The 14,580-nt window shown below is 38.1% G+C and overlaps 2 protein-coding genes across 31 annotated transcripts in view; both read left to right on the forward strand.

Moving 5' to 3' along the window:
* The window catches only part of Enox2 (ecto-NOX disulfide-thiol exchanger 2), a 341,637-nt gene that overhangs the window by 232,877 nt on the left and 94,180 nt on the right, over positions 1-14,580 (forward strand). The gene's annotated exons all lie outside the window — the stretch shown is intronic.
* Positions 3,253-10,353, forward strand: LOC141419787 (uncharacterized). Its single transcript, XM_074063470.1, is given in 3 exon segments — positions 3,253-3,489; positions 3,747-4,006; positions 4,008-10,353. Coding segments are annotated over 3 exon segments (639 nt in total). The 3' UTR covers positions 4,150-10,353.

A 14,580-nucleotide genomic window follows, 5' to 3' on the forward strand; every position in this document is an offset into this window, starting at 1 on the left:
ATGTGGTGTGGTATAGAGTCACAACTGCTTATAGTCTAAAGCGGCTAGACAATCTGATTTGACTTAGATATTCTGAGTTTATGGCAGTCTGGACCACATGCATAAATGTACCAGGAAAAATCTTGAGGCTACATCTGCTCTGAGACCAAGGGTACTAAACATTATCTGACGTCAGATTATTTATAAATTACCACATCACAAGGTAATCTTCAATACTTATTCACACATCTATAATGTGAAGCAGCTAAGGCCTACCACTGATGGCAAAACTTTTTCTAAACAAGCATTACAGGACCAAAGCTTGACCCGGGTTCAGTAATATGGTTAGAAAATTGAGGTAGGTTTTCTTAATAGGAACTTAGAGGACTCTTTCTGCAGAGACCATACTTTGTTTAGTGCTTAACAACAAAACCTTGAAATAAGACTTCTTAGATTTAAGTTCTTTCCTGCTGCTTGCTAACTGTATGATGACCTTGAACAAGTTATTTAACCTCACTACCTCAGTTTACTCATCCATAAAACAGAGATACTTATAGTACTATGTCATAGAATTGCTTTGAAGATCAAATTATATATTTTTGACATATAATAATCACTGAATAAATTGTTCATTGTCATCATTACTGTAAGGAATACTCTTTGAGTTAAAGGAAGTAGTAACATTCTTCCTTCAAATAGTTTCTAAGCTCCTACTTAAACTGAAAGTAGTTGAATGTTATTGAGTCATTTTCAGTTCTAATGCCTGTTCCTCACATCCATCTCCAACCAGAAATTTGAAGCTTCAAGAGTGGTTTTAATTTCTACTTTTAGCTACTCTTTCCCTATATCTTGTTTTCTTAAGGACCTCTGAAGAAAAGCTTTCTCAAGATCTTTTTTTGCCACTACTATCTTCCAAGGAAAGTTTCTTAATTCTTTGGAAACCTGGTCTTCAAAATGCTCATATTTAGTTTACTAGTTCCTGTCTTAAAGTACATTGGCAATAACAATCGAGCCATGACATATTTTGTAAAACTATTGGTAGAATCACTTGATTATATTTTAAATGATTTTTTCCTTTTTGTATTATTGTAATAAGGCAATTTACCATCAAGATTAGAGTGTGGGTTTTGCGGGAGGCAAGGCAAGAGGATCACAAGTTCAAAGCAAGCCTAGGCTACATTGTGAGTTCAGGCCAGCCTGGGCTACATGGGGAGACCCTGTCTCAAAACCAAAAAAGAATAGAATGTGGGTTCTAGAACTAGACTGACTACATTCAAATCCCTGTATTCCATTAAGTAACTATTGACTTCTGCCAAGTCACTTAACCTTTTTATGCTTCAGTTTCTTAATCTATACAATGAAGATAAAAATAGCATCTATGTCAAAGCTCTGTTAAAAGAATTAATGAAGTACTACATGTAAAGTCTTAGAATGACACCTGGCTCACAGTCATCCCTGAATTAACCCAGCTATTATTATTATTGTCTCAAGTTCACATACGATATATATGATGATTTCTCTTGTCAACTTGATTAGATTGAGAGATGCCTAAGAGTCTAGTGAAGCACACCTCTGGGTATATCTGTGAGGGTGTTTCCAGAGACAGTTGGCATGTGGGACAATAACTAAGTGAGGAATAACCTGCCTTGAATGTAGGTGTTAACATCCAGTAGGTTTGAGGGGCACCTAGACGGAGTAAAAATGAGAATAGGAGAAAGCCAGCCAGTGGGTGCAAACTCCATTTTTCCTAAGGAAGTGTGTCTATTGCTGATGCCATTGCCCATGAACATTGGACTCCAGCTTCTCCAGTCTTTCAATGAGGACTCACACCAGCAACTTTCCAGGGAGCTTCCAGGCCCTTCAATCTTAGACCAGGGCTGTATCATTGGTCCCCCTTGTTCTGGGCATATAACTTCTTGAACTGAGCAGCTACAGTTTCTCTGGCTGTCTAGCATACAGAGGACCATTGTTGGACTCTCCAGCCTCCAGTAGAGTATGCCATTCTAATATAATTATACACTCAACACATACATACACATAAACATATATATTCTATTATATATACATATATATTCTATTGATTCTCTTCCTCTAGAGAAGCCTTATACAATTTGTGGCTCAAAAAAATTGAATTATGTTTAACTTGTACTCTTAATAGTAGTGAAGCATAATGAATATAGGAGTGAATTTTTCTCTGGTGAAACACTGGACAGTGGCAGATGAATGGAATAGTATGCACATGGCAGTACTGATGCCTGCTCCTTGTACAACTGGTATGGATTTCCACAGAAATGGAAAGTTGACATCACACTTCAATGCTGTGTGCTGTTTTAATTGTCAAGGTCTGGAGAACAGGGAACCTGTCACCTTTATGATGTTATGTTTTAACCTCCCTAATTCTCTCCTGACCCTCTAGGAATTGGACCAATGGGAGAGGAAGGGGGGATAAAGTGTGGGTAATGGGAGAGGGTAAAAATACATTATTACATATATAAAAATGTCATAATGAAACCCACTATTTTCTATAACTAATACATACTAATAAAAATGAATTAAAAATTATTTTTAATGGAAAAGGCACCAAATTACCCTCATAGAACTGTTGCCTGAAGTCATTTTATTGATGGATCAGCAGTTCAACTACTTTTCTGCCCCTCAGGAGGTTTCCTACTGAGTCAGCAGATTGTTCTTTGTCCTTTCTCATCTGGCCTGTCTGTGACAATAAAAAATACTTTGGCATTGATGAAAAACAAATGATACATGAGCTTTCTTAACTTCCCCAGAGAGCTCAAATCTACACTTTCATGGGTGAGGAATCTCTTACACATTTGTCGTGAAGACAGTGTCTGGCATAATTATTATATCCATTAAGTAGGAACCAGAAATAGGTCATCCCTGGGGTTTGACATGGAGCTACCTTTCATCTAACATGGTGTTTTGTACAGCTACTTTTCAATAAAATTAATCACCATAATGGCAGATCAGGAGAGCCCCTCTTTTCTGCAAGAGTGTTAGCTTTGGCAAAGTGTTAGTTAAAATTAGTATTCATTTTCACATGGAAGCGAAGCACCAAAAGAGTCAGGCTTTCTGGTTAAAAAGCTTTGTTGTGCCCCAGTCATCCCAGATGAAACCAAGGATGAACCCACTAAGGAATATTCATTGAATACTGCTTTCTACTTCCTTTATTTTCCCCATAAATAAATATGCTTACAAGTCTGAAAGAAAGAGAAGAGTCCCTCATTATGGTGTCTCCACTGTAATGAATCCACTAAAATGACAGAGAATGGAAAATGTGAACTCCTGCACCTTATTCCCAGAGCAAGACCCTGCCCTTCTATGGGCATTGGCATTCGAAAGGAGACAATTCTTACAGAACCCAGCAGGCCAACTCCAATGGGAACTAAAACAAAGAATAAGGTTACATGTCTCTTGGCAGGCTCCTGTTCTGAAAGCTCCTCAAGAAGAAGGCCTGAACTTGGGCTTATATTATTAATATCTACCACAGATACAGTATGCTTTCAGTGGCAAATAAAGTGAAGTCCTGGGAAAGAGTACTTTTCATCATCATAGTGGACACTTTACCAAGAGCCAATAATTTGTAAAACAATATGCCAAATAGAATTAATGTTTCTCCAAAACCAGCTTGAATCCTACCAGTGGAGTTACTCTCAAAGCTCTCCCATGAAGTTGATTGGTACCCAGAGATACCCAGTTGGTCTCCAAGATGCCATGCATACTCCCAAACCTACACAATGGCTGTCAGGTAGATCAGAGGTAAAGAAGTTGTTATTATTTTGTTTGGATATGACAGAACCTACTTGTATAGACAATATAGTTGGAAAAGTCAATGTTACAGCTATCTTATAGATATTAAAGAAGTACTTTGCTTCAACAAAATTTGTGGGTTACACAATTCATGTACTGTCATGTTTTTCATCAGGAGCAAGTACATCATGATTGGCTTGGGTGCTGTCAATAACAAGATTAACTGGGCCATGAAGGACAAACAGGAAGTGATTGGCATAGTAGACTGAGTATAGAAGCACCCACAAAAGCTGAGACCTGTTTGTGTCTTCCAAGGACTATTCCACAAGAAGAGACACTGAGACACTTTCCGTCATAGTCTGTGTAGATAAATGCATGGAAACATTTCATGTAGAAATATCTTAAATTAGTTAAAGCCTTTAGAAAAGATCATGAAGCTCAAGGGTTGGAGGATCTCTGAGATAAGGATTGTATTACCTTAACTAGCTGAAATAAATAAATACATAATGGTAGGAACAATCATTGAAAAATACTCTGCGTGAAAACTACTAGGAATACAAGAAATATTTACAGACGTTATTTTAAGAAAGGTAGAAGGTTGATGCAGAACAATGATGGAGGGGGTACTAATCAAGGTACATTGTAAGCACATATGTAAATTTCACAATGAACCCCCCTGTACAACTAATATATGCTAATAAAAATGTAAAAAGAAAAGAAATATTTACTTAGGCCTGCCATATGCAAGGTACTGCCTGGTGAAAAAGATATAAACAAAAAGACAAAGATTCCTGCCCTCATACTGGCTACAGTACTTTTAGAATTCCATATTTTCTCCCTAATAAAACCCATTTTCAGCTATGAGCTGCCTCTTGACTGACAAGAGCTCACAAGTTTCCCATCCATTATTTTCATTTGTTCTTTCCTTTAAACACCCATTCATTAAAAAACGTATTGAGCTGAGATAAGGGAGAATCTGAAAGGATCAATCTGTGGCTTCAAGCCCAGAGTCATCAGACTAAGTAGCACTACATTACAACATGGCAAGTATCAGAGTAGAAACTTGCATGAAAGTGTTATTTTAGCTGGGGTGATATGGGGGGGCTAGATAAGTGTAGGTGATTAGAGCAGATTTGCAGAAGAGGTAACGCTTGAGCTAAGTGTGCAGGGGGTAGGATAAGGAACTAAGAGCACAGGTAGAAGAAACAGTATGCCAAAGACTAAAAAGTATACATGAGGAGATAGTACAGAGACACTGGTGAACTACTGAGTTGAGCTAGATCACCTTTTCTACAAACACTTTGAAGCAGCTTGTAAGAAATGTTGCAATATAAGAAGAAACTACAAATAAAAATAAATCAGCATCTGGGAAAATGCAAATGAAAATAGAAAATAAAACCAGGTAGTGAGACTAATTTAAAATTCAGATGTGTAGGTCATAGAATCCCACCCAGTTTTTAAAGTTACGAGCACCTGTGACCAGGCAGGCAAAATCAAAAAAAGGGGGGGGGGACTTGATCAATTATATACTTTGCATTTTCCATGAAAAGAAAAATACACCAGTCCTTGGAGAAAGATAAACATTTTATGATTCTTAATTTTGTGGTTGTGTGATATTCTAATTCTGAAAGAAATTTTTCATAGGGAGTTTTATATATAGGGGTTTATAGTAAATTAAATAGATGTGATTTCAAAAGCCCAGACATGGATATGTAGTCCAAGACTAGTCTGCTGAAAATGTAAAAGCTAAAAATATAGTGAATATGTCATGAAGCCAAATTTGCTTGATTCAAAGGGCTTCCCTTTTTTTCTAAGATTATAGACTTCTCATACATAGGTTTTTAAATGCTCAGTGTCTTACTAACTGCACAAATGATGTACTGGTTAGTTTCTCTTGTTTTTCCCACACGTCTTTTCTTGGCAAATTAAGGGATTGGAATCCTTAAGTATATTTATGTACATAATTTTATTTTATTCATCTCTAAAATCCAGAAATCTAGGGGCCATGGGTGGAGTAGGAAAAGTCCTGATTAATGTTCCTCCAAAGGTATCTATGGCACCCCTGGATGAGAGTTTAGGGTTTACTCTGGAACCTGTCAAATGTTTTACCAAGGCAAGAACAGAGTGTAAACAAATAGAAAGGAATAGAGAGAAGGTGAGCTAGCAGGGTAGATATTTATAAGGCCTTGGACTACAGGAATGAAGCTCCATAGGTGGAAATTTAGGGTCAAAGTTGAGATATATTGGAGAGGGACTCTGAACTGATATCTGAAATAATGCCACATAACCCACCCAAACCCAGTTTGCTAGTTTGTTTCCCATCATACATGAGCCAGGCCTTCCCTGATTCAACTTTCCAAATGGGCTGAAACAAGTGGTCAGATGATCTCAGGAAGCAGGAGAGATATTGATAGTTTTTCACTGTGAAAATTTTTAGGAATGTGTGCTTATGGGCTAGTAATAGGTCCAAGATCATTTATCAGCTCAACCACAAATCTGGGTTCTCTCTTCAGGTTGGCTGCCTGAAAAGTCTTTGAAAGGATCTCTGTAAAGAAAAGATGTCAGAACTGGAATGGGTTAAAATTTCTCAATACCCAAGAATAATTCTTAGTATTTCAATGAATTTCATAGGAACACTAAAGAAATAACAATGTCCCAGAAATGTGTAGTTGAATTGGAATTATAATTTTCTATAATATAGCTCAATTGTGCATATATAATTAGATCCTATTTAGAACGCTTATTTTGGAGCAATCTGTGGATGAATTTCAGTGGTTTACTCTGGGTACAAACTGCTTCCTGGGGCTCAAGGGTCTCTGGAATGCCTAAAAGATTAAAAATGGAGCCAAGTGTGGTAGCAAATGCCTACAGTCCCAGCACTTAGGAGGCTGAGGCAGGAGGATCACAAGCTTTAGACCAGTCCAGGGTACATAACATGACCCAGTCACAGAAACACACACACACACACACAAATTGAAATGGAGACAAGGAACTTGCATGGGAAGAAATCCTTAAGTGTAGGCAAAGCCTTTCTGAAGGTGTAAAGGGATTTCCACCCAACAGGAACCAGGGTACAGTCCTGAAAATGCAAGTATGATAGTAAATGTCTCGTATCCTATCTTCACTTTCCTCTGGTTCATACATTCTGTTTTGTTTTGTTTTGTTTTGCTTTTTGAGACAGGGTCTCACTATGTAGCCCAGGCTGGTCTCAAATTTGCAATTTTCCTGCCTTAACCTCCCAAGTGCTGGGATTACAGGTATGTATCACCATGCCCAGCTATCCAGTTCATATATTTCCACAATTCCAACTTCTCCTGTGGTCCAACATTAAGACAATGGATTTTTAAGAAGCCTGTAAATTAACTAACACTGGCAATACATATGTTCAATATCTCCACAGGAGATTCTAGGTGTAGAAATAAGCAACCCACAGGTATCCTCCTAGGCAAGAATATTTAAGGTCCATTACAGAGACAAGTGGGTAAATACTAAGCTTAATCTGATCAAAGCATCTTTTGTTTTCTTATGAACCCATAGACTTTATAGCAGGAGTGTAGACTAATGACTAGAAGCATGGTTAGTAAGAGCTGCAGTTTCCTCATCTGTAAAATAGAAAATAAACATATTGTTCATCCCTTAGTAGTGCAGTAAAGATTTAGATGATGTAGATAAAAGCTGGAAGTTAAGAGTACTCAATTAATAAATAAATAGTATCATGGATGCTGTCCCTCTCCCCTTCCATGAAAGTGGAGATTGCATTTTGCAAGACAAAAGCCAGTATGAACTGGCCTGCAGGAAATTTTCAAGGACTAAACCATAAAATGGGCATGTATAATATCATTGTCAAACATCAAACATAGGACACCTCTAAGATTTCTAGGGTTCTTAGACAATCATAAACTACTATGATAGGATACTCTACACTCTACTAGATTATCCTATCTCCTATAGGGTATCAGTCTCCTGACGTTGTTTCAACTGGCCCTGCCACAAAACGACAGTACAGTGACAAAAGCTGCTTACAGCTGTGGCTCTGGGGCCCCACAGGATCTTAAACCACATTTTCAATAATCTAAGGAAAATCTTGTTTGAGTACTTAGAATCTTCCTGTTTTTCTTCCCTAAAAATAATTAACTCTATTAACCAATCACCCTATCCCAGCCATACTGGATATTCTCTTGTCTATTTCTGTTTAACAAACTACCTTAAAACTTAGCAAGTTAAAACAAGATTTTCAGAATGAGGAATTTGGACAGAACTCAAATGGGCAACTCTTCTATTCTGTATGGTATAAACTGGGATACCTCAGTTGTGACAAGTTGATCTAGAGGGTCCAAGACTTCACTTGGACACCTTGCTATGGACAGATAAACGACTGGGCTCAGCTGCATCTCTCTAAGACCCTCTCCACATGGTCTCTCCAGAATGGTAGTCAAATGTCTCATATGACTATGCAAAGCTGCCATAGCACACACTCTCAAGAGACAAAAAGTGGGAATTGCATCCATGTTCTATTGATCAAAGCAGTTCTAGAGCCCATTCAGATTAAAAGAAGGCAGAGAAACATGGACATTGTCTCTTAGGAGGATTACGAATGAATTTTTATCCACTTCTAACTCACCATACTTGGAAAACACAGTTATATAGAAGTATTTGTTACATATGCCATTTTTAAACATGTATACTTTATATCTATGACTAAATTAATTCATTAAAACAATTTTAATACTAAATTGAGAGGCAGTGTTGTATTTAAGAACATTAGAATTAGACCACATTGGATTTGAATCCTAATTCTGCCTCTTACTGGCTATGCAAGTAACTAAACCCCTCTGAGCCCCAGATTCTTTAACTGTAAAATGAAGGATAACCGTAGTACCTAACTCCCAGATCTATTAGAATGAGATTATATAAAATGCCTAGCACACTGTAAGAATTCAATAAATAATTATGGTGCTGATAATAATTGATGATAATTTTAGCTGTTTGCCTGGTTGTTTACGAACTAGAGTATGAGGCCAAGGATTTTTTTCTTATTCCTTCAATCCCAACCTGACCTGGCACAGGACCTGACATCAAAATATTGAGTGAATGGACATTTGTATGACTAGATAGAAGGACAGAAATGACATTTGTCTCCACTGTAACTCCCTGGCTCAGATATATAAAGAGGACAGAGATAATATTGCTAAGTTCAGTAAGTATAAGTTGCTAAGTAGCAAGAAAACTTAAGGCTACACTGAAATATTACTTGAAATCATGTGGTAGATTTGCAATTCTGGGGAGTAAGCTAAACCAACTAACACACAGAATCTGCAGAATTTCCAATAGGCTAAAACTTTGGGAAGTTCATGAATCAGAAGAGGGAGTACAAACCATACCTATGGCTCTTCCAACAATGACCATGCCAAGAGTCAAGAAAGCCACAGGAAGTAAAAGTCTTAGCATTTGCACTGTGACAGTCTGTCAAAGACTTCAGCACTTGTCTAGATGATGCCTGCAACAATCACTCCCAGTAGCATCTGTCCTAGGTAGTATTCCATAAAGACATAGACTAAAACAGATTTTTGTACAACAGATATAAGATTATCAGAAGACTCCTGTAAGGGAGGAAGTGAAAGAAGATAAAACAGGAGAAGTTAAGCAGTGATGTAGGTACAGAAAAAATAAGCCTCAACTTAATCCTATAGGGAGCTCTGGAGCATGAATTATATCCCATAGGTTCTGCTTAGACATAGGGCAGCTGACCTGTGTACAGATAAGGCAGCGTATCCTAAGCATTCCATGCAAGGTGACTTCCAAACAGTGAGGTGACTCTCACCAGCCAAAAACAGTCCTCTAAGAAGAGGCAAATGTAAGCTATTCTTGTTATTATTCAGTTCTTATACTTAATTACAGAGATAGAAATTAAATCCCAATGAGATATGTGTTACATGTACATTTGAAAAATATATTTTCGGCAATTGTTACACATAGGATTCTAAAAGGTTCAGGTGATCAGTTTTCATATCTACATATTTTCTGATTCACTCTGTTCTATCCATTACTGAGGAAGGAGTATTTAAATCTTTTGTTATGCATAGATATCTTTTCATTTGTATTTATTCTGTCATTTTTGTTTCATGTACTTTGAAGTTCTGTTATTAAATGCATACACATTTTGGACTGTAGAAAAAAGGAAGGCTGTAGGGAAAGGGTTCTGAAAGAAGTGATAATAAAAGCAAAACAAAACAGGATATTTATTGCAAAAATGACTTTGGAGGAATCCCTTGGCCTTTTCTATAACCCTTTCATATGATTTCAGATCTCCTTCAGACACTTCAATAATATAAGTGACAATAGCATGTACTTGTTGGCAGTACTTAAGCCAGGCCAGGGCCCAGGAAAAGAGAGAAAATTTCTCTTGTGTTCTATTCCCAATGTGTTTTATTGGACTTTGATTTTTCAGGTTCTGTCATATGTGTATAAAGCCCAATGTTTTCAATTTTTTATTTTATTGGCATTGGAAATATAGGACCACTTTGGATCTTAACGCTTAAAGATAAACAAAATAATCAATGTGATAGGAGACTTTGAAATGTCAAGTACAACCTGCCCTCTAGCAAGCCTTTCTATGCAATGTAGCCTTTGAACTTTTGGCATATTAAACCAAATGAAGAAAGGAAGTTTATCTACTGTGGCTTTAGTCATATGTCATGAGTACATTTTCTTTTGAAAGAGTTTATAAAATATTAATGTAATCATACCAAACTGCAGAATGGTGAGTATATCAGTCAGGAGTTATATTTATCGTATACATTTGTTTTTTGTTTGTCTCTATTTATTAGTAGAGAGCACATAGAGACAGGCATTTCCTTCTCAGTTGAAGTGGCAGAACTTGTTTAATGAAATAATGTTTCTGTAATATGTGTGCTAAGGTAGAGTTGTGAGTGATAGAGCTATATGAATAACAATGAAGAAGCAGGCAGAATAATAAAAGGAAGACAAACATTTCAGTAGGAGGGGAAAATAGATGGGATTGTTTAGTTGGCACACAATCTAATCTGATCTTTTCCTAACAAAAATTAACAGTTTGTAAATGGGTGAGATAATGTTAACAATTTCTACAAAACCTTCTGCACAAGAAATCAAATTTTCCAAAGACACAAATAGCATTCTGAGCCAGAATGCTCTTGTTCTGCAGTATAGGAAGACAGTTCTACAAGACCAAAAGGAAACTTATATACCCTCTCTACACTCTGCACTGAGCCTGACTTGAAGGAGAATTGTCACAAATGTTTGTGGAATATGATAATGAATGTCTGTACATTTTGAATGGAAAGAAACTTACCTATCAGGACTACCTATCATGCCAGCGGTTCTCGTATCTGTTTTGTTCTTTCATCAGTTGAGCTGTCATAATTTATCCCGACTTTTACCAAAAAGGAAATAGAAGCACAGAAGCACAGAAATATTAATAAACTTTCCCTAAGTTCACATAAATACCATGTGGAAGAGAGTACAGATATGAGAGCCACAGGAGTGAGGGGTGTGTGTGTGTGTGTGTGTGTGTGTGTGTGTGTGTGTATGCATGTTGGTGAGAGTTAATAGTAAATGCTTTTATAAAAATAAAAATTCCTCTTGGGAGAAAATTTTTTCTTGCTAAAACCATCTCAAAGTGACAGGCATGTGAGAGAATGAGAGATGCCCTCAGTTACATGGCTTTGCAATTGGGTGGCTACCCAGGTGCCACCCACTAACCTATCTGCCCAGACAGGGCTCCCTCTTACTGAGTGTGTTAGACCTAAAGTTCGGTTTCTGTGGGTACCACAGATTCTTCCTACTATTTAGTTCTACTTCCTCCAGCATCTTTTAAGAATCAATGAGTGAATTCCAAGATGGCGGCTAGAGGTAGGAAGTAGAAAGTGACCCTCCTATAGTGAAATCTTGGAGAGATGCTGGAGACACACTTTGCAGGCATAATCACCGAGAAAAGGCATAACTTTGACCCCTCCACATCTCCAGCCGGTGCAGAGAATCTCCACTTCACGTTAAACGGAGAACCGAAGAGGGCCCCCGGGGCCGCCAGTGGCCGGTGCCCATACGGCTTGGGAAGACGCGGACCAGATGAGCTTCGCGGTACCGCGGTAGCCCCACAGACAAGCCTGGGCCACAGCAGCATAGCCCCCTGGACAGACTGACCTCCACCCGGGAAAAAAAGAGAAACTGAGTACTAAGCAATAAGAACAGTTAAGACATGCTGGAAAGAGGGTGGGGCACCCTGAGCGCTGAAGATTGGGGGAAGGGACTCCTTCCCGGGACTGTAAATAAACGAGCCGGGCGGGCAGCAGAGGCTCTGGCGGGAGCGGGGCGCGCCCAGCAACCAGGAGCGGGGAAGCTTGTGAGAGGAGGGAAGACCCAATTCCCACGTGAACTGTAAATAAACACGCAGGCCTGACAACGCGGGGCAGTGGCACCTTTCCCAGTGCTTGGAAAGGGGAAAGCCTGTGGCAGAGGACACCGCACAGGAGAACTCTGAGCAAACAAAGCCTGTGGGACCAGGTGAGTGCTAGCTCACCCCAGAGATCTGCATAAATAACGCCGCCAGCTACAGGCTGAGAGCACCAGGCAGGCAAGCCACAGTTGCAGATACCACTCTCAGAACTGCCTCCAGACGCTTTTTTTTCTTTTTCTCCCTACCTTTGATGAGAGAACAACCGAATTACACCTGCAAGCCGAAAAACTTACTGAAACTGTATTGCATTTGAACTGGGGACACTTGGTGGGGCTTTTTTTTTTTTCTTCTGTGTGTGTGTGAGTGTAGTTTTGTTCTACTTTATGCATCCCCTTTGATGAGACAACTACAGAACAACATCTGAGGCACCAACTCCAGGACTGGAGATTGAGACGGACATCCAAATTATTAAGACTGAAATTGCATTGCATATAAACTTAGAAGTTTTTTGGTTATTTTTTTTTAATTTTCTATTTTCCATTTTATTTTAATTCATTTTTATATATAGATATTACTTTCATATACTTATTTTTTATTGTTTTTATCTTTGATTTTCAATCCTCTCTCTGTCTCTCTATTGTCTGTTCAGCTTACTGTCAATTAGTACACTAACACTCCCTGTTTATACCTTTGAAACTCTCTTGTCTGATACCTTGTTCTGCTTTCTCCCTCTTGTCTGTATATTTGTTTTCCCCTTTTCTTTAACTTCTTGCTTTCCATCTCAGCTCACTCTTCCATTCTCAATATTACCATTGTTATTATTACAAGCTAGAAAATACTTAATTACACACAGTACAGGGACAGTAACAACGCCAAGGACAATGACAGGAAGACAGAAAAAACAAGGAAACCAGTTTCCCCACAACAAAAAATTAGTACAGGAACCAGAGGGGAATGAAGAGAACAGAAACTCAGATCCAGACTCCAACAAAATGAAGATAAACTATACCAAAGGACCCAATGAAGCCCACAAGAATAATTTAAAAGAAGACATACTACAAGTACTCAATGAGAATTTTATAGAGATGATACTGGATAGGGTCAACCAAAATGTACAGGAGACACTCAAGAAATTCCAAGACAATAAAAATAGAGAATTTGAAAAAGCAAAAGAAGAAATAAAGGAAACCATAGAAGCACTGTATAAACACCAAAGTGAAAGAAAGAACACAATGAATAAATGGATAAATGAACTCAGGACAAAAATAGACAACAATAAAGAAGAAAACAGCCAGGATATGGAAAACCTCAGAAAAAAGAACGAAACAGAACTGCAAAACAAAACGGAAGGCCAATCCAGCAGAATAGAACAAACAGAAGACAGAATCTCAGAACTTGAAGATGAAATGGTAATTAAAGGAAAAACTGAAGAACTATTAATTAAACAACTCAAGACCTGTGAAAAGAAAATGCAAGAACTCACTGACTCCATCAAAAGACCAAACTTGAGAATCATGGGCATCGAAGAAGGAGAAGAGGTGCAAGCGAAGGGAATGCGTAATATATTCAACAAAATAATAACGGAACATTTCCCAAATCTAGAGAAAGATATTCCCATACAGATGCAAGAGGCCTCCAGGACACCAAACAGACCAGATCAAAATAGAACTACTCCACGACATATCATCATTAAAACAACAAGTTCAGAAACTAAGGAAAGAATATTGAAGGCTGTAAGAGAGAAAAAACAAGTAACATACAAAGATAAACCCATCAAAATCACAGCAGACTTCTCAACAGAAACATTAAAAGCAAGAAGAGCGTGGGGTGAGATCTTCCGGGCACTGAATGAAAATAACTTCAACCCCAGGATACTCTACCCAGCAAAGCTATCATTCAAAATAGATGGAGCAATAAAAGTCTTCCATGATAAGCAGAAACTAAAACAATATGTGACCACAAAGCCACCATTACAAAAGATTCTGCAAGGGATCCTGCACACAGAAAGTGACACCCAACATAACCATGAAAAGGCAGGCAGCACCAAACCACAGGATAAGAAAAAGCAAGACAGTAGAGAGTAACATCAAGTTAGGTACACACAATCAAACCTTCAAACAACTAAGATAACTAAATGGCAGGAATCACCACATGCCTATCAGTACTAACGCTTAATGTTAATGGACTTAATTCACCCATCAAAAGACACCGTTTGACAAAATGGATTAAAAAAGAAGATCCAACAATTTGTTGCTTACAGGAGACTCATCTCACCGACAGAAATAAGCATATGCTTAGGATGAAAGGCTGGAAGAAGATTTACCAAGCCAATGGCCCCCAAAAACAAGCAGGAGTAGCAATACTTATCTCTGACAAAGTAGACTTCAAACCTACATTGATCA

This window comes from Castor canadensis, chromosome X, assembly GCF_047511655.1.
Source record: "Castor canadensis chromosome X, mCasCan1.hap1v2, whole genome shotgun sequence".
Lineage (NCBI taxonomy): Eukaryota > Metazoa > Chordata > Mammalia > Rodentia > Castoridae > Castor > Castor canadensis.